This window comes from Struthio camelus, chromosome Z, assembly GCF_040807025.1.
Source record: "Struthio camelus isolate bStrCam1 chromosome Z, bStrCam1.hap1, whole genome shotgun sequence".
NCBI lineage: Eukaryota > Metazoa > Chordata > Aves > Struthioniformes > Struthionidae > Struthio > Struthio camelus.
Genome location: NC_090982.1, coordinates 62,232,521 through 62,257,572, shown reverse-complemented (window position 1 = coordinate 62,257,572; position 25,052 = coordinate 62,232,521). Strand labels below are relative to the sequence as shown.

The window sequence follows — 25,052 nt, the reverse complement described above, 5'->3', positions numbered from 1 at the left end:
CACTCATTTTTAGAATGAGAAAAGTTAAGATCCTGATCCTGCAGACTACTCCGCTGATTTAAACGGGAATCAGCTAACACACACATCACTGCTTCCATGCAACAGTTCATAGGATCAAGGACTAAAACACTGGGAAGACAATAAACCCAACTGCTAGCAGCATGGTGTATTTGTTCTGCTCTTTATAAACAAGTTAGCTTTCCTGCAGCACTAGGTTCATACCTGCTCTCATTTTTGCTGCAAATGCAATTTCACTAGTGAAGTGCTGATGGAATCAGCAACCATACCAGGAAGGATCTGTGGCAGGAAGAAACAGGAAAGAGCTGTAAGGTTTACACAAAAAGGATAATGGGATTTTGTTTGTTTTTTGTAAGATTTCTCTCCAAATTTTAATATTCTCTTTTTCCTTCAAAACTATTGGTTTTAATCTATGTTTACAAATTTCCATATGGATAGTAATATCACCAACTGTTACTTTAAATCCAAATAGTAACTTTCTACTTAAAACTGTCCATTCATGATCACTACTAGAAACTGGATGCTACTCTATTACTCAATGAGTGCATGTTTTCCTTCTGAAAAGCGCCAGTACTTTCCAAAAATACTATTATATGAGCACTACTGCCCTTTTATACTCTCTTTCCAAAGTTTGGTTTAGACTGGTATTTAGTTTGTCTACTCACAGAACACAAACAAAAGTTGTTAGCAGCTTGGGTTTCTTTTAATTGTGGTTTTAATCTCACTATAAATGAGTTAGGTTTCCCATAGCAAATACACTTTGTTAATTCGCCTGAAAGGAATACACTCTTTTTTCTGATGATTCCTTAGTTCTGTGGCATGTGTGCATGCCCCCCACTGGAGGAAGCACACTGAAAAGAGTGAACGTCTTGAAATTAGGAAAGGAGAAACGCAATAAATGCCAGAGCTTTTGAAAGAACTCTCTCCAGCCTCACTGCTCTGTGTGAGTGTGTGTGTGTGCATGTGCTGCTATTTTAAGCCTGGATTTACTTGCATTATAGCTGGAATTACTTTATACAGCACTAATTACTGAAGTAGATCTTTGTGACTGTTAATCATTAATTGAAAGACACCCTGGCAATGGCTCTGTTTCAGGCTGGTCAAAGATTGCTGATAAGACGAGCAGTAAACAATTGTATAACCACATTACTAGAACGACAGAGCTATGTGTGCAGAAACAATGAAAAACATACAGTACAGAAAGAAGACACAGACATTTTCTCATACATTACACAGAAGCTAGCAAGTTGAGCTCCACATGGAACATCTTTAAGGACTTTTTCTGAGTAAGAAAAAAAGAACTTATAGGATTTTGAGTTGCTGAGAGTGCTGTGTCAAAGCTTTTCGGCTAGTCACTGGAACATGACTAGTGCCTCTATATGGCGAGCTGTTTTGCTGTTTGGCACAGTGTGGCTGGGGGAAGGGTACAGCTAAGTCAAAGCTTATTTTTCAGACCATTTCAGGAGTTCTCTTCCAATGATATAAAGGTAATGGCCAACTAAGATGAATTTTGGCATCACAACAATTTTTTGCATGAATAAGTAAATAATTTTGTAAAAGGAAATGAGCAGGATGATATTTGTATTCAAAGCGCAAATCAGGAAGTAACAACTAGTGACATCAAGAATGAGATCTACTTAAGATATAGGGTTCCTAAGTCTTATACCCACCTGTGTTATATATACTGGTATGGGGATGTGTGTGTGTGTATGTATGTATTTATGTATATGCATGTATATTCATCCACATGCACATGTGTCTATATATACATCTCTCTCTTCACTTGCACCTGTATAATACCTCTTCTTTAAACTACAGTATTATATAGCTGCAGGTTAGGATTTAAAGAAAATGGCTCCCCAATTTAATAATAACTGAATCCTAGGCCTTGAAATCTTACTATTTATGGCCTGTATTTAATGTGATTCCATTTTATAATTTTTTTCCCCACACTCCTCTTCCGAAGATTCACCTTTTAATTGGGCAAGATAGGTCTACCTGAACTTCACAAATAACTTCTACCACATTGCCAGCAGGGGACAGACCTATATTTACAAGGCAGACATTAAGAGTACAGAAGATACGTTTTACGGGTTAGGAAACATGCCTGCTGTGTTATCAGAACAGCTAGGTCACAACTCTGGCTATAGGCAACAGGTGAAACTGGAACAACGTATAAGACATTGGACTCAGAGTATTACACTTGCAATGAGTTATGAGCGCTGCCCATTAGTAGCAAGTAGCTTAAACTTGCCTAGTCAGGACTACTGGCAAAAACCGACTGGCAGGTGTTGGATGTTCAAAAGTAGAAAGCAAAAGAGGAAGCAAAAAAGTAGATGCTTAAGATCCAAGAGAAACGAGCCTAGGTGGCTAGCTGCGGAGAGCGTGACGAGAACCAGCCTGCCAGCAACGTGGCGCTCTCCCTCGCAGCCTGCTGTGCCCAGCTGTAGCTCAGACAGAAGTGCTGGAGGCCAGTGTATCAGGCAAGACCTCTGGTATTTCCAGGACTCCCACAGACCCTCTGTTATGTGGCATTAAAATGTATAGCCATGAATATGCTGGGAGGGCAGGGACAATATTATTTTTTGTCAAATCATCCTCATTCAAAGACCTTGCAGACTTCTTTGCTCTCTGTGGTTGCTGAACTGTGCACTGGTTAGGAGTAAGCGATGTATTCTCGACCCTTCTCAGGTAGGGGAGATTATTAAAACTCCACACCCAGAAACCAATTACACCTGTATTTTTCCTTTTTTTTTTTTTTCTCCTAATTTGTGTGTGTATAGTGGGAGGAGAACTGTCAATAATTGCTGCTATCATTTTACTCATTTTTAGTTAGAAAGGATGTCCTCCCTGGCCTAGAAAGCATGCTACATATTACTGGCTAGTATCTTTGGAGATAATTTGACCTATGGTCAAACAAGAAAAACCAGTCCAGTCTACTCTGCCTATTCCTATTCCTAACATGCTAAGTCACTGCATCAAAGAAAGGTCCTGAATGTGGATGAAGTTCTGTATAATAATTTTAGAATTAAGAGGAGAATTTAGAGTAGGATTAAATACTGAAGTATCCTTTTGCAGAAAGAAGTAGGTTATTCACTACTGCAACAAATACAAAGAATGCAAATAACAGTGATTCAAAAATATTTCGAACCACTTAATTGAAACTGTCAATTTAGAAGAAAACAACTGAGCTGTGATATAGAAAGCAACAGGCTGATTTCAGTATATGGACTGGCTGTAGACTGGATTAGAGTAGGTGAAGTTACAGAAGACCTGCAAGTAGCATTACAAATTGGTGCTTCGTATTTAATTCAGGTTCTGATATGAGTTCCAGACTCGTTGGTTAATAAGTCTCTGCTAACTCCACATCACTGCACGAGCCCTGTCTTGCCTCCAATCATGCGAAAGTCTCTCTCTTCAGGCTGTGTTTCCTGAACTAACAGCACTGCAACATACTAATTCAGGCAAGTGCTTACAGTGAGGTTATTGAATAGGAAGGCAGGAAATGTAGAGGAAAAGCAGCCTCTCAGACTTGTTTTCTTCTGGAATATGATTATGGAATGTGTGCTTTCCTTCAAGACTCTGGAGGAAGTGGAGCAACTCTTTTTTCACTTCTTGCGTCGCGTCTTTGACCCTAAGTGCAAACATTCATCTTTAATCTTGCGACTGAAATTTCAATTGCATTTCCAGGTTAATATTAAACAGATAGCATGGCATGCAGGTTGTATTCACTTGATATTACCTTGTTTGGGTCAAGAGGTGTGACCAGATGTAAACATCTCTCTCTGACTAATGAAGATGATTTTAAAACTCACTATGGGGAAGAGGACTGAAGCCCAGCTCACAGAGGCTATCCGTAGCCCTGTTTCACCGCTAAAAACCAGAACGAGTGGATGTGCCTCAAGAGGAGGCTCAGGCAGTTACATGAAGCTGAGGTTCCAGAGTGGCAGAAAAAGAAAATGAGAAGAGATTATAACATTTCCTCCAAATGGAGCTGTGCTAGATGCACAGACAAGAAGATTCCTCCCTGTTTCCAGTCACCACACAGCAGCAGCTGACGGATCCAAAGAAGGGTCGTTCTGTTAGGGGGCTTCTCCTTGTATTAGTTCAGCCTTCTGGCTATGAAACGAAACATGGACTCTGGCTGCTTCACAAGAGGGAGTTTTTAGTTTGTTTTCTGCCTTGGTTTACAAAAGGATGACCTAACTGCAAAAGGTAAGTGGCAAACCTTGTTACCGAATTTTACTATGAAGTCAGAAGCAACTGAGAGCATGACGAGTGAGTTGTAACTGTCTTTAAAAGTGGACCTCTGGTAAGAAAAGCAATGTGGGATGAATGAATGAAAGGTAAGCATGAAGAGAAAGACAGCGGAGCTTGAGTTAGCAGTCTTATGCTGTCCCACCTTCCTAAGACAATAAGCAAATAGGAGGCTCCTGGAGCCATCAGGAAGGAGGGCTAACAACTTTTTCGTCTGTGGCTAAGTGTTGCAGTATACAGCTCTGGAAGGGCACTGACTGAAATCAGGCATAGAGGGAGAAGGCTTCCCAACATGTCATTGATTAGCAATCCACTTCAGCACTCCTGAAACCATGAACACGTAGTCCTGATTCGCTTGCTAGCGGTCCCCGCTCAGCGATAAGCGCAAGGCATACCAAATATTGTAGTGCATGCTTCAAAGTGACAGGGTACTAACAAGAATATAGCCAACTGGGTTAAAATGTCTGAACACAGTGAACAAGATGCTTTGAAGAAATGAGGGTCTGTTAAGTCAAGCTCTACTACTCAGCAATCTATCATGAATAAAACTAATGAAAATAAAATTTCTTTGGCAAAAATCGAAACGTTCTGCTGAGAGTTTTCAAATTTTAAAATATTTGACCAGCCGATTAATACTATAATAAATGCTGTTAGTCTTCTGTCTCTTCAGGGGCCACTTTACTTTGCATCACTGTTGCCACTGTGGTGAGCCTATAAGCTTTACAGCAGAAGGCCACTAGACCCTGCATCTTCCTTCAATTTAGACTGAAAGAAGTTTCCAACTAGTAGTCACTCAGTTCAGTGACCCCAACAGAAATAGGAAGTACTGATTATATGTGTTTGACAGCTCTGATATACAAACACAATCAGGTTTGGTTCTCTGTGTGTATACAATGTAGTTATGTTGCCTTATATAGCAGTACATGGCTTTCTCTTTTGAAGGTATGTGCAAATGACCTGTATATCATAGGGATATCAGGGATCTAAACAGGCCACTAAGTGACCCTTTGTGTGAAATATAAATGAATAGAGATAGAAAGGAAGTGAAATTCCTGTTGTCCAGCATTTATTACCTGAGATTGCTTTGGAAGCTAGGAAAAAAAAAAAAGACACATATTCACTAGAGACCAGCCAAACTGCTTTTCCTTATAACCTAAGTAACACTCGGGCTCAGATCTCCACAGATTAACTGTGGATTGTAACCACGTATTCCTAGCCTGAAAGTACATTCACTCCTTTTCTCTTTATGGGATACATCTTTACTGCACTCGGGCCCAAACTACTCGATTGTCCAAACAGCTTTCATGCTGGCTCACACACTAGCTCAAACCTGTTGAGCCAACCGGCTCACCAGCTAGGGGAAATTCTAGCCTTAGGTTTTGTTTAATATGTTAGAAATGTTCAAGGATTTTTTCTCTTTGTTCTTCTCTTCTGTTTACTTTTCTCCTCTTTCCCACCTGCTATTCTCCTTTCTTCCTTTATTACTTTTCCTGTCTTGGAGCACTCACTCTAATCCTGGACCAAGCACAGTCCATGTTGTTCAGCATTTTGTTTGTCTTTACTGCTCCCTGCTGTTGCTATATTCCAAGCACGGGCTCTCATGCCGCTAGCTTCACTATATCCAGACTTAACCATATACTTATGATGTGGCCAGGATTTAGTATAAGAACTAGTACTGAAATCAGCATAATTTTACATGGAGCAAGATTTTAGCATATTAATCCTGAAGTAGAGCCTTCAAAAATTGAACCTTATTTTCCTGTGCCCCATTGCCTCCACACTGGTCAAACGGCATGATGTATTGGATCTGGCTGCTCTTCAGTATTACATACAGAGGTGGACAGAACATACTACTTCAAGTGGACAGTGCACAGCATGACAACATAATTTTCCATTGCGTTGATGTTCACTCCAAACATGTACAGAGGCTTCAGATTTCAAAATAAGATGTGCAGAAGTACAAGCAGGTGGACACATGCTACTAATGAATGGCACAGAGAGGCAGGGCCAAAGGCAAATATAATTCTCATTGGGCAAAACAGCCTTGAAATAATATTAGGACTGTGACAAGTGGACAAAAGCCACAGATGCAAAACTAAGTATGGCATTTTCTTCTGAACTTGGAACTTGGTGAAAAATAATTCTTTCTCTCTTCTTCTTTTGAATATAGTTTGGAAATTTAAAAGATATGTTTAAATCAGATTTAAATATAAAATATCTTATCTCAAAAATTTGGACTGCATATTGTAAAATAAGCATACTTCCTAAACTTTGTTTCTTCCTATATCACATTTAAATTATCAACATGAAAGCATGCTCACTAATTTTCAGTACTGGTGCTTCTTAACTTAACTACCTTTCTCATTTGTTAATATCAGAAAAACACTTTCTTGGCTAGTATTTTGATGCTACAGTTTAGCATTTGTTCATAACTGAAATTTAACTTCTAGACTCAATACATTAAAATAGTTAACTTTACATGTAATGAATGAATGGTCTTCTTATGTGGCCTGTCTTTTTCTGACTCTTTTAGTAAGACTGTGATGATGACTCACACAGAATGCAGTAACAGATATTACTACGCAATAGTAAGTAATCCTCATATACGAGAAAGAAAGAAACATTCAAGCAATTCATGCATATATGTTACTATATGATGACCTTACCTGAAAGGCTAATTTCTTTGGCAATGATTCAGCCACCTGACAAAAGTTGTCAGGCATAATTTTAAAAAATACTGATAAATTTTCCCTTCTGTTTTATACTACATTTGTTCTTTGAAACTTGAAACTGCAGACAGTTCATCAGCTGATACAAATTTTTTTAGCTCCACTGAAGGCAGTGACAGTTCCTGCCATCAGAGGATCTGCCCCTTCTTTCTGCTAATTTTATAGGCATATCTATATTTAATTTTTAACGCTAACATTTTGAAGCAATCCAGTACTCTTTCGGAGGCCAGTAGGACTAGTAGGGAACTATTTGTTATAATCCAGAACGGTTCACATCATATGGCTTGGAAGGGATATATACACGACCACTCCCTACAGCCTTGGCATGGCCACTTTCTTAACGGCCTTCTTGAGATATATGAAAGTGTTAAATAGTGAGCTATCTCGAGAACCATTACAAATCAGTGGAGTAAATGATCATGTGATGAAGTGTATAACGTGTGAAAATTATTAAGGTGTTTTTATTATTGCTTTTCTTTGTTTTGCTATTGTTTTCAAAAAAACCAATACATTTGTTTTGAGAGTTTTTAATTAAATCATACTGTATGTTGAAGCTTTCACCTAACTACATTAAGTAGGTGGCACAATATTACCTCATATTTGTATAACCATTTTATGACGAATTAAAAGGATAAATAGCAAAAGCACTTTTCTGAAAGCATCTTAGTTTTCATACAGTTCACTGGCCTGACTCTCTGTTTATTCATACTTACAATAACATAAATATTGGTTTTCAGAGAATCACTTCTGGAGAAAGACAAATTCACTGTTTTAAAGTGACAAAAATATTGCAGATGCCCACAAGCTAGTAGAAAACAAATATTTTCTGGAGGACCAGTGGCAAAAAGTGAAAGTGCTTATTCTATTATTCTTTTTTGCTCACCATTATGAGCTTTGTTCTTCCCTGTAGTAGCTGTTACCCTCTCCTCAGCAAATATGGGGTGCAGCTAATGGTCTTTACTCTAGATCAAATCTACATAAAATGGTTTCCCAAGAAACAGGTACTGCCACTGCTAAGGCCTGCCTCTGCCTCTTTCTGAGAATGCAGGAAGTTTCTACCATTTAAATATAGTCACCCAATACTGATGCAGTCAAAACAGTTTCCTGATAATGCTGCATGCATTGATACATGTAAGATTAACTTTTTCTGCACTAATAATGGTAAGTAATTGACTTGCAGGTCTGTATTGTTACAGAAGCTCACAATGCCATGGCCAAATTTAGCACATATATTTAAATAATATGACTGATTGCACTTTAAATATCTAATTATGGCATGATTTTCATCTTCCTGAACATGTCTCTGAAAATGTTTAAGAGGTAGCTTTGCAGTTTGAAGTTAAGTTGTTTTAGATAGCAAAGTATGCAAACAAAAAAAAAAGAAATTTAGAAATTTAAAACTTTCATATACAAGTTTCTAAATCTCTGCCACTCCATAGTATCTCATTGTGTGTTTGATTTCCGCCATCTGAGCACCCTGCTAAGTGTTGAGAATCTGAAGCCTTTGCACCATCAGTCAGGAGAGTTGACATTTGTACAAAGAAGGAAATAAATAATAAAATGGCTTTTTCCAGTTACATCAACACCTGGGTTCTTGTGTCAGGAAGCCGAAGTCCTACCAGACCTCCACATACTAGAACAGTAGAAGCAAGGAGAATAGGGATTGCTTTGGTTATACCAACAAGGGAACCAAATATTAAGTTTCCAAGTACAGCTGCTGCTTTGCATAGTGCATTCAAAAAGCCAAAGCCTGTTGCCCTAGAAGAGAAAACAGAATAAAGTTAAAAATGGGTGAAATGGTAAAGCCTTTGAGACATATACTCAGCGGGAATAAATCCCCAGTATCTTAAATAGAATTTATGCCAACAAAGATTCTGCCTGCTGGCTTTTTAAAGTGAAATCAAAGCTCAACTGTTATAGCATTTTATTGAGGCAAATCCATTCTGCTCCATCAGGGATCAAAACGTAAAATGAATGACTGAAAAAGTACCTTTGCACCTCTACACAAGAACAAAGGATTTGCAAATGGAAATTCAGTAACAATGCTGGATTGGGAGTCAGGAGATGGGGAAGATTTCGAGTGCTACATGGTGATTTGGGAAGTCATCAGAGTAAGAGGATGATTATCCTGGAGTACTGAAAAGGAAAGCATTTCCCACAGATGATATACATGGTCAAATAGCACTTTCTCAAAGGGCTAATGAGACCTCTAATAATAGTAAATGACTATCTCTTAGGGGTAAAGAGACCCCTAACATAACACACAACACATAACAAAAATCAACTTGAGCAGAAGAGGTATCTGAGAAACTCTAGAGAAAAGGGAAGGAAAATGGACTGCCAACAGACAGGATGACTCGGGCAATTTAGAGGAGCTTTCGCTTCGTATAGGTGTGATTTTATTAATATTTGGTAACTAAACCAAGAGTCACTGATCTGCATAGTTTTGGAAACAACAATATGCAGATATACTATGCAAACTGCTATCATTTAAAAAAAAAATATTTTGACACAACTGCGTGATTCATAGTTTCAGGAATAACCTTGCACAAAATGTCCCAACAAAAACATCTCTACGATAGTAGAATCACATTCCTCAAATCTCTAAGAAGCAAAAAAGAGAAAGACTATTCGGAGCTCAAACTGTGCTCACTGGGATAAAATAATAAGAATCAGGAGGATGATAACTTTCTTCAGAACAAAATGTTTCTTTCTTGTTAATATTACGTAGGATTGCCATCAGAAGGAAAAGTCTCCAGCCTAAACACCAGGGATTAACAGAAATACTAATGGATTGACCGACTAAAAAGAGTCTTAGTGATCAAACTGAGGCTGACTACAAGGAAGAGGAAGAAGTCCTGTGCTCAGACAAGCCTGAATTTCTAGGAAGTAAGTCTAGGAGATCCTTAAAAGCACCCCAGACAGATCTCAAAGTAAGCAGGCTTGGTTCTTACTGAGAGCAGGGATATAAACTGTCTCTGTTCCTTCCAGCACTGGACTCTCATTACGGAAAGGCAAACCATGGTATCAGAGGAGACAAAGTCCTCTCCCTCAAGCCACAGATGGACATGGCCACAGCCCAGAGTGTCATTAGTTCACCAACTCTGCTCTTTTGCAAAGTTGGTCACTGGATCTCAATAGTTTTGATCAGTCAGGCCCTTCAGTGTCCTACCTCCAAGTCTCATGCTGGGGGAGAGGTAAAAGTTTCTGTCTAGTTCACCAGGATAAAGGTTTTTTCAGCACTATTCACGTCCTCACAAGCTGTGCTTTAAACTGTCCTTCAGAATTATATCAGTCCTGATGTACTTGAGGACACTGTTCCAAAAGAATGATGATGGTAGATCTGGACCCTGCTGGTATACTTCAGCATGACTCTAGTTTGCTCTAAGAAGCTAAACTCAATGGACTTTTTTAGTTAATCAACAGAGTCAACTTCAGAATCTGACTAAGATTCAGAATGTTTGCAGAACAGAATTAAAACATGAAAAAGATTGGTTAATATATCTTCAAAAAGCTAACATTTTTTCAGCTAACATTAAGTATTAGTTTGTCTGTGGTTGCAGACCAAAGTCGACCCTCTTCTAAACCATTTCTTAAGGAATTAAAATCATAAAAGTCAGTGCTTACGCTTCCAGTGTTAGCTCTGAGTGCTATATGCCTTTTCTGACCTCAAGAGAACATACAAGTTAGTTTCTTTTGCTGTGTAATTATAATCATATTTTATTCATTAGGCCTTTGGCCATATGTCTCTTGAAGCAGACAGCAGTGTTTTGTGACTCCCTTGGTCTCTTTAAAATAGCTGAGATTTAGCAAAGTAACATTTATTTTGCCTGAAGTAATCATAATTCCTCTTTGTGCAAAACATGGTACCCCTTAACATATTGCATGATTAGAAATATCCATGATATCTGCAGAAAGAGGGATAGTCCTTTGGACAGCAGAGCAGAAACTATCCAGAAACCCTGGTTGAAACTGGTTGAAAAAGCAAGCAGAAGACGCTCAGATATGCCTCCTGAATGGTTAAAGCCCTTACTAGTTCAATTAAACCTGCCGTCCTTACCCAATACTTACTATCAACAAATCTAAACGCGCACATCCTGGAGGTGACCGTCTTCAAAGTGACATGATCTGCTGCTGGACAGAAGGAACAATGCAGACCCATGAGGGCTGCCTGAGAGCCCACTGCTGAGAGCAGCAGACAAGGCAACTTTGAAAGTATTGCTTTGTGAAGCTTTCTGACAGAAACACTTGTGGCAATTCCTTGAAAATGTCCTCCTCAGAGGAAGAATGAGCAAGTTTTAGGAAGACTTCTGGAGAAATCAGTCCAAAGGAGGAATGAGAGACGGGCTGAAAGAAGCGGTGAAGAGCAACCCTAACGGAGTAGTCCTTCAAAGCCCATGAAAGATTAAGATCAAACCTCTACCACAGAAACATCTGCACTATAAGGGCAGATAAAGCCGAGCACCGGAAGAGTGTCTGAAGGAAGCTGAGCAGAATGGGCAGAAGCTACTGACAGTGAAGGAACTGCAGATTGACGTATCTCCTAGGGTGAACCTGATAGTGGAGATATGGAGGAGGATTAGGAAGAGGAAAGACTGGGGTGAGATATACTTCATCACATACAGATAGGAAAAGGTTAAAGATAGCTCAGCCTGGAAAACAGAATTTATCTGATGGGGTAATAACAGGCTGCAACTGTTTTGAACAAGTCCAGGGAAGAAGGGGATGAAATGAGTCAGAGCTGCTCCTATTTTGGCCTTGTTTGTGCACAGAAGATATTTCTAAAGTTATAGAGGTGACTGGCTGTGATCAGTGTCTGCAGGTGTAAATACGATTTCTTTGGCTCTCAGTACGGAGGTGAGACCAAACTTGTCCTAAATAACAGTTAAAGGAAAATAATAACATTCACATAGAAAAAATGGACACTTAGCCATCAACAGCCTCAATATATTCAGAGTGTTATGAGAACTAGCAAAAGAATATATACATCTAGCTAATATAAATTTGGACAGAGATATGGGCACGAAATATTTGGAAAGGCACCAGTACAGAACATATGGCTAAGCTTTACTTATGCTCAGTGCTGTTTTATATTCCCTTATAAAGGAAAGTTGTTTCACAGCTGCCATTTGCTTGCATCACTTAGTTATAACATGGGTCTGAATACAATTTTCTGAACAATTTGGACCATTTATTTTCAAGTGCTGGGCTCTACAGATAGCATATTCAGGGCTGCCACTATAATCTAGAACTATTATCAGTTCTATATCCAAGACTGCCATATTAAGGAAGAAGGTAATTTTGTAATACAAAATATTGAATTTTACAATATTTTGTATTATATTAAATATTTTGTATTTATATCAATTTTGTACTTGTTATTTTGTATAAGTTTGTATTAATTTTGTATTTGTATAATTTGTATAAAGTTGTATAAATTGTATAAATTAAATTGTATTTGCGTAAATATATGTATTTGCATAAATATGTGTATTTTTAATACATTCTGTATAATTATAATTCAGTTATACTTTTGTTTTTTGTATTTTTTGTATTTGTATTAAAATTCTGTGGTTTTGTATTAAATATTTTGTATTGGAATTTCTATAATACTGTATAATATTTGTAATACAAATACAATTTGTAATAAAAGGTAAATTTGTAATATTATAATACAACATTTCTTATATCTGAGCAAAAATAAAGCAGTTTGTTGGCACTGAAAATCCAGTTCTGCTTTGTAAATCTAACTTACTCAGTTTTTCCAACTGTAAGAGGTTGTCATTAGTCTAACCTCATTAATATTAACAAATTGCCATGAAAAGAGCAAGATAAAGTAAGCCTATTTTTATTGGCTTGGCTGTTCTGATGACATAAAATGAACAACCCAGCAGCAGCAATTCAATCTTTTGATCTTTAAGCATCTTCCAGGCATGTCTTTTTGCCTAAAATATATAACGCGCACATCAATTTGCCTGCTCACATCCACTGTGACAGAAACAGTAAGATTTTTTTATAGGCTTAAGTAAAATGTCTAATTATACAGCTGTTGCTACCTGTACCTCGAAAGCAGTATCACTGTTCAACATTCTCCTGTTATATCCTTCAATTCTAATACTGTGTTTGAATGTGAATTTGTGGTGCACTCAGAACAAAGTCATTGAGCAAGCTGTTGAGGGATAGGGATGGTAAATTCAGAACTTATTGGTTTAATAAACAAACATCTTTCTTAAAAAGTGCTTGTGACTCAAATCAGCTAAAATCTGTATTAATTCATCCCTTCATAGTACATTCTACTGAATTCAGAGGAGTAAAAAAAGCCATGCAACATACATACTGCAATACACAAGTCTTCTCCTGCAACATTAATACAAACTTGCTATACTGTTTCAGGAAGGTGCTGGGGTATACAGAAAGTCTGCAAATGATCAAAGATATTGCTGTGATGTGTCATCTCAGCATCCTGAATGAACTAAGTGAAGAAATTCAAAAGCCTAAAGTCATTACTAAATATACCAGTCTCCGTTATGTTGATCAGTTACTGGGCAAAGCACCGGCACAAAAACCTATTTCTGAGTCCATAATAATCCTCATTATTGGCCAAGGGACTTCAGTAGCGAGAATCCTTTGCCCAGTTAGAAGATGTCAATAAATCCCCCAAGCATATCAGTAAGACTCTGCTAGTGCATCAATGTGGACTTGCTTTAAAAAAAAGTTACAGATTTCTGTAATGCGAGGATAACAACGCAAAAGTTCTATGAGAGTGTCAGACCTGCAAGAAAGCTGGATGCTAGGAAAAAAGCAATTTCTCCAAATGTATTTTACTTCAGGGGCTGGGAAAGCTGTGACCAAGGAAAGCAGCTGGCTTCCTTTCACCCAAGCCCCACATAACAAATGGCAAGAATCCAAAACAGTTAAAAACAGAGGGATTATCCAACTATTTAGATTAAAAGAGCTTGTTTCCCAGTTGCCACGTATGCTGCTTCTTAGACCAGGTGCTTATATACCTAAATAAAATACTTTGGCCCCACTTTTCCACTGCTTATAGTCAGAACACTTAACAACTGCATTGTCCTACAAGGGCCTTTGGATTGCTCCTGAATGTGTAGCACAGATATTTGATGACCTTCGTGGCAGAGCTAGTGCTGAACCTATCCAACACTTTACAAAAGACTCTGAATATCATTTTCATGCATGTTGATAACATTGAAACGCTATGAAAACCATGAGTTTTCTGAATGTGCTGGGCAGTTTTCTGAAGTCCACACATTTTCAGATGATAGACTGGCCAGTTACAGCCTTCACTGTGCAAGTAAAACCACAGACTTTGCCTTTTTGCCTTGGACTACTAATCCATTAAGTTTGGTTGTGAATCCCTCAAAATCAATGATTCTAACATCCTGTATGTAAGAATAGAACTGGAGACAAACTAGAAAAAAACAGTCAAAGAATAAGAAAGGCCTGCTTTCTCATATCTTTGCCTTGATGGAAGAGAAGAATTAAGTCATTTTGACAAATATGCTCACAAAGAGAACAAAACAGTTAAAAATCCAAAACCTTTAAGCCTTTTTTATTTCATAATCCCTGAAAAAATATTTCACATGAGTTTATTTGATGCCTTCCGCAAGACAAGACTGGTTCAAGGCATCCAAGGTAAAAGATAAGGATTTCATTTCAAATTAATCCTACGTGGTTCCATATTTACAAGAAATCAGTGGAACAAAAATAAGATAGTAAAGAAGGACTTCAGAGTAACACTGTTCAGAATTTTTCCACAGAAATACGGTCTTGCCAAAAATAAATAAGTATCTAAGATGATGAATGCTACCACAGTGAGGGAGAAGAGGGACTCTAGAGCAATCCCAGGGTCTTTGAATTTTCAAAAGCCTCCAGATATTTTGGTGGTAAGTGTAAAATATACATAGGAAATAAAGAATATCTGCCTAATGTTCTTTGAGTTGTTAGGAGACTTTAGTGTGACTGGGTAAGAAATCAAAATCTCTAGTAGCTAAACAGTAAACTATTTTCAGTTCAGTGAACCAGGTAATGGTCATTATTCACAATGCCTGCTCTGCTGGGAAAGAAGAAAGAAACTGCATAGCTGAAGAGTTTCATGTCTTAAAAACACCAATATGAATCACAGCAAAGTGCAGCTGAACCACATCCACAGGATGGCAGCAGAAAATAGCAGTCAGGAAGTGCACTGTAAGTTGATGACTTTGCTATTACAACCGAAAAGAACAGAAAATTTCTCTTCTGACAGCCACAGCAATAAAATGTTGGACTTACGATATCCTGTGAATAATGGTTATGAATCTGGCTGGAGATTCTCAAGGCTCAAGAAGTGAAGCAAAAGATAAATATATAATAAACTGAAGACAGGTGACTTATTTCCTAATTATGACTAAACCCTTATGAAGTTCTTTCAGAGATATTAAAAAAAGGCAGAACGGGTTTTCATTTCAGACTTCATTTTATAGCACACCTTGAATTCTAAATATTCCTGGCCAAGATTCAAAAGCAGATGTCTGGCAGTCCTAGTAAAACTGATGAATTGTTGGTTACTTGATGCAATCTGACCTTGATTTACTCTGCAGGAAATAGAAGGAGGTGACTTATTGTATTCCAGTATCCGTTTAGGTTTGGCTTACTTGTTGTGCCCACTCCTTAACAAGTCCTGACTTACAATCTTGGTGCTTCCCAAGCTAGTTCACAAGACAACATTTATCATTCGTGTGAGTGCAACGACTGTGTTTCAAAGTCATTAAAATCTCCCTAAATGTTATTTCTTTGGAGAGCTTTAACTCTCTTCCATTCATATTTGTACTACAGGCAGACCTAGGCAATTGTGCAATGTTATTCAAGCCCCTTGGGCACACACATTACAACACAATTTATAATTACTTCATCACACGGCATTTTTTTCCACATCATTGTGCCAGTGCACAGAACAAAGGCAGCTTGAGGGATAAAAGTTATATAGTGAAGGAAACTTGCTTTGCCTCATCTGTTGCAGAAGTTGGAAGGTGCACTGTCATTGGGGTTGGGGACTGCACGATGAGAAAGCAGAGGCTCATGGTTAAGGTAGTTGAACGCTGTCAAGAGAAATGAATAATCTCTGCCCCGTCACAGAATATCTGTATGATGCTAGGCAAGTCATTTAAGCCAAATTAAGTGTTCATTAAGTATGTGTTTCACATTTTCTGGGTGCTCAGCTTAGCACTTTCAGATTTGAGTTGCTGAAGGGCAGAGCACTCATAGCTACAGTGGAAGTTATACTTTCAGCCCATTTCCTCCTGTAAAATGCTCAGTAGCTGAAACCCAGGCCCCATATCTGCCAAATCAGGCACCTAAAGTCATTTTTAACAATATTATCTTTCTCCTCTGTGCCTCAAGTTCTACCTCACCTCATTCAAGGCAGTGTTCAGAAAATACACTAGGTTTATGAAAGAGTAAGAAATCACTCTAGGAGCATCCAAAAATGCTTATGAGAAGTTTAACAACTCTCCTATAAAGCAGAGCTTCCATAGCTATTGAACAGTTTAGCTTGGCTGTCCAGTTGGTCATGACTGACCAAAGACTTTTCAGAAGCTGCTGAGCAATCCAGAATAACACAGGCCATGAAGGAAATGAGTGAAAAGATGAGGTAAAACAACTGCTTTATACTGCAGAGCTGGATTAACTTTCTTGTTTATTAGAAATTAGCTAATTCACAGCTTATCATTACTGGTGTCCTTTAAAGTTCGTGCTTTGAAAAGTAAAAATAAATTAATATTATGAAACGATTTTTCATTACCTCTGTGTGGGTCATCTGGAAAAGATAAACCTCCCTATGACTAGGATTTGTAATACACCTTCTATCTTTTAACATAACTTCTTCATCTACCTGAAAAACACTTGACATCTCACAGTCTCTAACATCTTATTTTAGCAGTTGCGCATATCTACGGAAGTTTTATAAAGAATATCCAGACAAAAGCTATGTTACAATGGCATAAAATTTGAAAGTACTTATCAGGAATTTAGGACTAACTACTTAATTACCTCAAACCCGGGCATTAAATTGTAAATTAAACCATAAATTCATTGATAAGTTTGAAAGCATACAGAATCCCAATCTAGGAAGATTCTGAAACAACCTTAACTCTGCCCTATGGGTAGATGAAAAGAAAAATGAAATGTGTCCTGCGTATCATATACACTGAAAGCTTCCAAACTGCTCACCACACCCCTACCTGGCAGAAAGCCAACATGGTCTTTCATAAATGAGCTGGAGTACAATTTATGAAACACCTTTTGTATTACCCTGCATGACACTGACAAATCCCCAGCAGTTTGGCAACTGGCTAGTTTCCAAGAGGAGTCATGCTGGAAGAAAAGGAGGTGTTGCCACCTCCTGTCTCTCATGCATGTGAGCATTTCGCTAGCCTCCTTCCACACTCTCTTCTCCCAGCCCCACCTCCAGCTGCCCTTTGCTGCTGCTTTCTAGTCATTGCACTAGCTGGGAGCAAGGAAAGAGTACAGAGCAGAGTAGTAAAACAGTGATACAGTGAACAAAATGGTTGCATCTAGACTGACTTTTAAGGGAAAAGTGGAAGCCACTTTCAGGACCACATTCACTGTCGATTCAGCCAGCAAGTCTGAAAGTGCATTTTTAAAGCAAAAGCCAAGCACATCCTCTTGAGTGTGCAGGACCCTGTATGCGTAACAGATCAGGCAGCTCCGTGCACCACATACGCCTGGAAAGGCTGCCTGGTCCTGGGGCCACCTGCAACACCTGGAAATTCCTGGTAAACTGTGACAAGTCACACTAGGTAATGAAGATCAAAGTAGTCTTAGAAGGGCAGATACGATCATTAGAGGTGCGTAATGGAGGCCGTTAAAACCGCAGTCAGCCTGGATAAAAAATATCAGAGAAAGAACTGTGGAAAACAGGCTCTGAGTCCCTGCAGTTTTATGAAACACAGGGACAGCCTTGCCCCAGTCTAAAAAGCTAGGAAGAGACTTCCAAAACTTCTCATTTCCTTACAACCCAGCAGACAAAAAAAAAGGTAATGGAGGGACCAGAATTGTGGGGAAAAATCTCACCTTCACTATATATCAGCAATGCCTTTTCTGAGACAGGTAGATTGGCCTATTAGCCTTTTAATACGGATAATATAAAATGATATATTTTCTATGTATGTGAGTTGTTTCAAAAAAAATCCCACATCTGGAAGTAAATATTTACAGCGGGATTTCATACAGCTATTATTGCATGCATAAACTTTTAAAAAAGAAAATGGGGAAAAACTTTGCTCCAATCTCAACGCTAGCGGAACCTTCTATACAACAACTATTAGCTCCAAACACAGATGCCCTAGAAGAGGTATCAGTGAGGTTCTTTTTATCATTCCTAGCAATTATGATTATGTTTTCTTCCTTTAAAATAAATGGGTTTTACTACAATTATTTTTCTCTATTTCCTTTTAAGAAAATATTTATACCTATTACATTCATGAATGCCAAGAAAATATCTATTTATAAAGGCTGTTTATTAAAATTGTACCATAAAGCTTGGCTGATGGAATAATTATCACCAGAAGAGAAATTTCCTGAGGTGTAATAAAAACAGAAGTCTAGAAAAACTTAGTGCTTTGCATTCATGAGTAGCACAGTACGGCTATTTGGACATAATCACAACAATAGAGATTAATTTCTTGTGTAAAGAAGCATAAATTAAAATAAAATACCAATGAAAAGAAAACAGAGGTGAATATTCAACTCAGTCTACAGTCTCCTTTCTCCTAACGAACACCTCTACAGCCAGATGCATCTTGTGTCCCAAAAGAGAACTGCCAGCAAGGCATTAAGCATTCATAAACTTCTGGATTTTTTTTTCCACTGTGTTTGAAACCTTTACTGAATGACATAACAAATAGTATTGTGATAAGAGAACAGACACTCCACATATTGGCAGGAATCTGTGCAAGCTTGCATATAACTTATTTTTTAAGGAGAAAAAAAAGAAAAAATATCCCAGTCTATTCAGTAAAATGAGACTTTTATGTTTTTACCCTTGACATATTACAGTGTATGATTGTACAAGTCTGTTCTTCCTTCAGTCCCTTCAATGTCAGCAGATCAACATTAAAGAGTATCCTATACCTCAACACTAAAGGAAAAATTCCCTTCTAGCAGCAGTGCTTGCAGGACATGACAACTGTCCTTAGTCCTTTCTCCATGAGCCTTAAGGGTCGGAGGTAAGTGCCCTAGACATTCTTGTATGTGATTAATGATGAGAACGTACAGACTGCTATTGACCTTGCCTACAAATCCTTAGCATGCAGATTAACACCTCAGCATGGCTTAAACTCACAGTCTTTTGCAGAAGATGCTGTTCAGCTCCAGCCTGTAATTTTTATTATCATCCCCACACCATTTCATAATCAACAGACTAATGCAGCAATATTGCTATTTTGGACCAAATGCTGACTTCATAGCTAGCTGCACTAGGGGAAACCCAGAGTGGTACCATTAATGTTTCCAGAAATACTATTGATAAGCAGTATTTTAAACAAAAGTAGCAGTCACACCTTCACATTTCACATGAAACTACATTTATAGTATTTTCCTGACGAGGTGATATTTGATGCAAAATATCAAATAGCTCAAAAAATCTTCTTTTTCCCTTGCTATTCATAAGACAAACTGTGTTTGGCCAACTCAAAATAGCAACACTGCTGTAAAGCTCATATTTAACCATTTCTGCATACCATTTCTGTTGGTACATAGAGATGGACCCAGCAAGGTTAACAAAGATACATCTGCACTTACCTTCTGTCTGTAGGATACAGTTCCACAGTAATGACATCAAGGGAGTTCCACGCTGAGATAGTGAGACCATTGTAGAGGCAAAGCATACCTATCATCATGGATTCGCTGGTCCCAAACCACAGGAAAAAACAGCTTATGCCAGAAAGAACCATAGAACCACCTATATATGTGACAGACGAAACATACACTAAGTGGAGCTGTATTTAAAGAATAATCTTTGTTTGTCTAATATTTCTATTCATATAGTGTGTGTGGATAACTGATCCATATGTTCTGAGTTAAAGACTAAAGAGATATCCTTTGTTGGCTAGACCAGTCTGGCAGACAAAAGTTTTAAGGGGCTCAGGGAAAAAACTGAGAGTGTAACTCTTAAATATTAGGATATAGAGTATTAAAACTTTAAACTTATATAAAACTTATATAAAACTTTTTAATATAAACTTATATAAAACCTATTTAACTTATGTTAAAAGTATTATTAATACTTTTAAGTATTATTAATACTTATTAAAGTATTAATATAAAGTATTAAACTGGAACCCCCTCTGAACTCCCAAAACAAGTCATCTAGGGAAAACTACCCCCATTCTTCATTGTTTATCATCTCCTGCAATTAAACGAAACTCACTCATATCTTGTAGCATGAGTAGGAATTGCATTTATATATAAATATGCTCCTAGAAAATAATAAACTACAACATAGTTATGTAAGTAAAATGAAAACAGACTTGTCATTGGAGATATTCTGCAGTAGATATCTTTCAGCTATATAACTTTTCAAAATGGCTAACAGGCTAAGGACCGCTCACTAGGTCATGGCCAGGAGCTGCTCCACTAGCCAATGATGACCTGCGTATATGTTGCTCTCCTTTCAGCTAGAGCAAAGACAAGCCAGCGGTCAGCACCATTCAAAAATCTCATCCCAAATGCCTAAATTACAGTCTCATAACACCAGTGTGGAAGAATAATGACTGATAATGTGGCACAGTAGAACTGGTTATAGACCTCTTTGTTCCCAGACTTTCTGAATCGGGAGCTTTCTAAAAGGGCACTTAGAATACCACATAAAGCAATATCTTTAGAAGGATTTTTTTTCCTTACTTCTCTGAATTAAATCCTTTAAAAAGAGAAAATGTTACGCTATCAGGATAGCTTTAGGTTTTGTTTTTGTTTCCTATTTTAATGTGAAGTTTGTACCTAGCATTGTCAAACGTCCAATTCTGTCCATCAGAAGAGCAGACACAATGTTTCCTGGTAACACTGCCAAAGTTCCCAGGAAATTAACAAAGTAAATCCAGTAGGCACTGTAGTCATCATCAAAAGAGATCTGGCATCCTGTCCTGATATGGAAAAATGTGCAATTTATAAATTCACTGTCAACAAATTTATATTGCTCAAGATCTGTGGAAACAAGAAAAAGAAAAAAATCAGCTAACACTTGACTTTGTGTGGTTTTTGATTAAAAACACTGCAGCTTAGACAACCTTAATGATAACTAGGAACTTATACTGCTTCCTAAAACAGAACTAATTACAGCTGTTAATTTTGACAGCTTTCTATCTTAATAGAAAAAATATGCAGAGCTCATAAAAGTAAGGAACTAGAGCCTTGAAGCAGACAAATTACATTAATGCACTTCATTTCTGCTTGCACTTCATTTGGTTAAGTCCTATCCGCAAAGGCTAGTTTTGTCTAGAAAGCATGGGATATTTGCAAGTTTCTACCACTGAGCACTGCCAACGTTCCTCAGTTTTGCTCAGTGTCAAACCTACTATTTCCATACCAGGTATCCTTTCAGCTAAGATTGCCAATCACGCTCAGTTTGTGCGGACTGCTGTTAAAGGCGAATGATCATAGGGCATTCGGAGTAAACTCATTTTCATTTTTGAGCAGAACACTTGATCTTCAGCTCAGTTCTACCCTGAAAAGATGACTCTACAAAACGGATCACTCCCAGTGCTTAGAGAGGCAATTAGTTTTTTGATTATTAAACATTTTGCTAATTGTGAGCTCTGTAATTGTGTCTGTCTTAATATTTCTAAATGAGATACAGATGATCACATATATTTCTGACTGCTCCAGTTTTTATAGTTTTGCATCCAGTTATCGTTTCAAAAGTTATCAGTCAGATCCTGCTGGCTTCTGAAATCAGATTGCCACCACTGTAAAATTCAGTGTTGATGTGGTGACATTATCACGTATTCATTATCGAACAAGCAAATGGATGTGTTACTACATGCAACAGTTCAGGCCACTCTTCTCCATATACCATTTTAGAGATCTCTCCTTATACTTCCCCTTCCTTTCTACTGTTCCTGTCAGCCTTAAAACCCTGAATGAAGAATGCCTTCCTTACAGGCAACGAAGGCTGGGCATTGCTTGTTCTGAAACCTGACCCTATTACTAATATGATTCCTGGAGTGGCAGGAAAGCAGTAAGGAGTGCTGCATTCTTCCAGCTATAACCTTAGTTGGCTCTAAGCTACTTTCATTTACATTGTATTGAAAAGAAAAAAAATGTGTTTACTCTCTTCATACATATGAAAATATGTGTTCCTATTGTTGGTAGAATACTTAGTAGACTGGGAATGATTAAAGATAAAGTAGTTTGAATCCTGAGCTTAGATCCCCTTTCCACAATAAGCACAACAGGACAATGTACTTCACCTGTCCCATTTAGACAAAACAGAAAATACAGCTAATTGGAGCAACCAGTAAATTAGTAAACATATCTTCTCCTCTCCAGACTGAAACTCTTTAGAGATGACCAAAACCAAAGAGATATTCGTTATCTGAATCAATTTTAGCCTTGCAGTGTCTCCAACGGGGATGTGACAGGACAGGAGGCAGCAGGCACAACTGAAACATAGGAAGTTCAGTTTGAACATGAGGACAAACTTCTTCACTGTGAGGGTGACAGAGCACTGGAACAGGTTGCCCAGAGAGGCTGTGGAGTCTCCTTCTCTGGAGATATTCAAAACCCGCCTGGACGCGATCCTGTGCTACGTGCTCTAGATGACCGTGCTTGAGCAGGGGAGTTGGACTAGATGATCTCCAGAGGTCCCTTCCAACCTCAACCATTCTGTGTGATTCTGCGAACCCTTCTCTTTTCTGGTATTTTATTACTGACTCCTGTTGCTTTTTATAGCTTTGTATTCCTTACAAAGGAATACAAAGAAAACTAGAAATTATAATGAGACCACAACAGTAAAATGCATGCAGCTGAACAACGGACATTCTTTTTTTTCCTTGTAATACCTGTGTTGTAGAAGGTGGTATTCACAAAAGTACAGTTCCTGAAGTATGTGTTCAGTGAAGTAATGTCTTCAAACACACAGTTCTTAAAAAGGGAATCTTCAAAGGTAACTGATTTAAACTTCATCATAATAAACCTGTCCAATACAAATAATTTCTATCAGTCTACCTTCAGAGGTCAGAAACAGTGACAGACCAGAATGACTCTGCTACACAGTTTTACCTGGTGCCTTTCTCAAAAATCTCAGCCTCAGAAACAGTGATTCCTTAAAGAAGTTACAGTGATAAAATTAATTAAAGGCTCATTCTAGAATACTGCCTTTGAGAAAAAGCATTAAAAAGGCATCCCCACATAGCTGCTGGTTATAATCAATAATACAGTTTATTTTCATAACTGACATAAAAAGAGACTATTTCAGTTGCTACATGTCTGTAATCATCAACCAGAAACAATGTCATGGAATATCCTTATAAAACCACTATTATTTGTAATTTGACACTGCTGTTGTAAACTGGGAACTCAGGCTCCAGAAACTTAGTCTCTTGGAATAAACAAGCACCTGCTGGTACCTGGACATTGGAAAGAAAGAATATTTGAAAGAACCTTTATTTCTCCAGATGAACACGCTCTGCACCGTGTTGAGCTCAAATCCAAGAAATATTGATCCCAGCTTTTAAAAATGTTTTCAAAAAATGGTTTAACATGATCACAACAATTACACATGCAGTTTACAGTTAGATATCTAATTAGAATATGTGCTTGCTGCTACTGTGTCTGTGCATACAATCACAACTACAGCATACATAAAACATGCATAAATGATTGCTATTAGCTTTTCTTATTTTTGAATATCCTCCTTCCAGAGAATGTCCCTCAATTAATTCATTCACATAAAAATTCAAGGAGAAAGCATGGTATTAGCAACAACTTTCTAGTTCAACATTACTAGGCTAAACTAATACAATAAGCTTTTTCTAGTGTACTCATATGAACTAACATCATTATGCTAAAAAAATCCCACAGATGTAGCAATAAATCAGAACTTTTTGTAATATATTTTATTTCCCTTGAATGTGGGAAAAGCTACACCTACAAGAGGGCAGCTTTGCTGGCAGACTGCATCAAAAGTGGCAACACTTTGAAAAGTAGGGCTTTAATTGTTATATAAGAGTAAGTAGAGTTAGCCTGGCAAAGCCTTCCAGATACAGATCTAGCTCTACTCTAATTAAACCTGGTGCGACTAGCTAAGTATTTTTCCTATTACAAGAATAATAGTAGGAATACAAACATACAAAATATGCTACTTACCAAACAGTAGGAATTAAACTTTCTCACTAACAAAGTTGTTAGAATCAAATTTTAATGAGAAAGGAGAACAAAAGTTAATTGTCATTATCATAGGAAAATAATATATAGCTAATGAATTCTCTTCTTGTATTGGTCATAAAAATGGTGTTTTCAGCCCATTAGTTTTAGTTACCATATCATTTCTCATTTGTGACACTCTCTGATTAAAATCAGTCTGGAGTTCAGTGTCAGCTCACTATTATTTTTCATATAGCACTTTCCTTTTAAAAAGGTAGCCTAATTTCAGGAGAAAACAAAGAGAATTTAGCAATTAGATTAGTAAATGGAAACAGAAAAGACAGACTCTGTGTCCTGTGTGTTTCTGATGCACTTTCTACCTCTGGACAGGAAATATGTTGTGACTGTATTAAAACTGGTATGGATTATTGAGGTGATTTGAATTCAAATTCATGAGAAATGCAACAAAGTAAAAAGTGGAGTATTGATGGATACATCTTCTAGTGAAGAAAGAACATGAAGGAAATACTGAAAACTAAGGGTAAGTATTGAAACATTTGTAGGGGAAGAATATCAAAAGAGTGCATATTAATGTGGCAAACGTTTTGTGAAACTATGAAATAACTGAATAGGCTTATCAAAGGCTTATTAAATTTGTACATCTGAAAGAGT

The 25,052-nt window shown here is 37.6% G+C and overlaps 1 protein-coding gene across 2 annotated transcripts in view; it reads right to left on the bottom strand.

The window, feature by feature from the left end:
- Nucleotides 1–6,856: 6,856 nt before the first annotated feature.
- LOC104152945 (synaptic vesicle glycoprotein 2C) overlaps nt 6,857–25,052 on the bottom strand; it is a 182,045-nt gene continuing 163,849 nt past the window's right edge. For both annotated transcript variants that reach the window (XM_068927675.1, XM_068927674.1), the window contains exons 10-13: nt 23,078–23,211; nt 21,018–21,221; nt 19,821–19,980; nt 6,857–8,762 (exon numbers count right to left, since the gene is read on the bottom strand). In XM_068927675.1, coding sequence (XP_068783776.1) covers nt 8,579–8,762; nt 19,821–19,980; nt 21,018–21,221; nt 23,078–23,211 — 682 coding nt within the window. In that variant the 3' untranslated portion in view covers nt 6,857–8,578. The remainder of the gene's footprint in view (nt 8,763–19,820; nt 19,981–21,017; nt 21,222–23,077; nt 23,212–25,052) is intronic.